A 1,579-nucleotide genomic window follows, 5' to 3' on the forward strand; every position below is an offset into this window, starting at 1 on the left:
GAAGATTTCTTCAGATCTTTCTCTTTCTAACCAACTGTAGCTCATTTTAATCTGGAAACCTCTTTTGACCTGTAAAATAACCAGATCCATACTAAAATGATAACCTTCACCGCTCCTTAATCCTAACCTGTCCTTCCTCCTTTCCTCCCCCACACCCTCCTTCCAGAAACCCGTACTAATTGCCGTTAGGTTTATGAGCATTACCCGCACTACCACCCCGGTATGTATGCCCCTCCCACAACATGTACCCGCCCACCACCAGTCCTGTCCTGTCCATCAGTCTCTTAATTCCGTCCACTCATGCTGTCTGTAACACCACTCATCTCATATACCTGTAAGCTACTTCTATGTCAGGTGTCTGACTCTTTGTTTGTGTTGCTGTTTTGTTATCAGTGGGTTGGCTAACATGCAGCGCAGCAAATCATACAACACCAGAAGTCTTTCAGCTGGCATTGTTATATCGTTTATTATAGCAACGTGGCCTCTGGCAGCCAGGACGGGTGTTTGTATTAAATAATTAACATTGCTGGTAATCATTTTCTCACAGTTTCAGTTGTAATTTGAAATAATGTATGTAATGTATGTCTTCTGTTTAGCAACTGATTATTGATTATATTGATGATAATCAGAAGTATAGGGAGGTGGAGAGGGTCTGTAAGCACAACTGTACTCAAATAAAAACATTAGCTCGTTTATTTATTGTATTAATATTAAGTATTATTACGTTTAATATTAGCTTGATATAAGTTATTGCTTCAATTCTTTTTAAATAGACTGGTTTGTCGTCATCATTAGCAGTATATCAAAAGAGGCCGACTTCAACATCATAAAACTGTATAAAAGAGATGGATGTAGCCATTGATGAACTATTTTAAATCAGGATTTTTTTTTATTGGCCAGCAGGGGGCAGCTCGTCTGGTTGCCATAAGAAATCAGACTGTAGAAGTCAATGGGGAAAAACGACCTTTTTGCTACAGTCATTTATGACCTCATTTTCTTCATACCCTTCATAAAGCCTGGTGTTCATCTTAGACTACAAGAGATGGCAAAGCAGCTTGTGCTTTAGCTAATGGCTGCTTTATGTTCACAGCAGTCCACAGCTACAGGAGCATACGGTGTCCGTAGTTTCTCTGTCTCTGGTTTCAAAAAGCCTCGACAACAGCAGACGAAATGTTCAAATTGACGCTTTAAATCAATGGCTGCTACAGTCTAAAGTTGACTTCACAGTCAAGCAAAAGTTGAACAACTGACCTTTAAGTCAAATAAGCCACAGCATTTTAAACACAAAACAGTGTTTATGTGCAGTGTAGCCTCTCCAAGCATTGTTGCTTGTATAAACTGTATTTATACACTACATTGTTTCTCAGATAATGTACTGTAGCTTTGTTGTTTGTGTAGATTTAATTATTAATATAAACATAAATAGTGATGTTCTGTGAAGTCTGGAGGGAGGCAAAGTAAGCCATTATCTTGGCTAGTACATAGTAAGCATATATACATATATATATGTATATATATACGTATATATATATATGTATATATATACGTATATACGTATATATACGTGTATATATATATA

General features: G+C 37.2%; 1 protein-coding gene across 13 annotated transcripts in view; it reads left to right on the forward strand.

Moving 5' to 3' along the window:
* The window catches only part of LOC102200379 (unconventional myosin-IXa-like), a 147,837-nt gene that overhangs the window by 141,550 nt on the left and 4,708 nt on the right, over positions 1-1,579 (forward strand). For 10 of the 13 annotated variants that reach the window (XM_005731442.2, XM_005731447.2, XM_005731445.2 and 7 more), the window contains one exon: positions 167-220. The exons of the other annotated variants lie outside the window; for them this stretch is intronic. In XM_005731442.2, the coding sequence (XP_005731499.1) occupies positions 167-220 (54 nt within the window). The remainder of the gene's footprint in view (positions 1-166; positions 221-1,579) is intronic. 13 annotated transcript variants of the gene reach the window in all.

Source organism: Pundamilia nyererei, unplaced genomic scaffold (assembly GCF_000239375.1).
Source record: "Pundamilia nyererei isolate P.nyererei 1_Seehausen unplaced genomic scaffold, PunNye1.0 scaffold00043, whole genome shotgun sequence".
NCBI lineage: Eukaryota > Metazoa > Chordata > Actinopteri > Cichliformes > Cichlidae > Pundamilia > Pundamilia nyererei.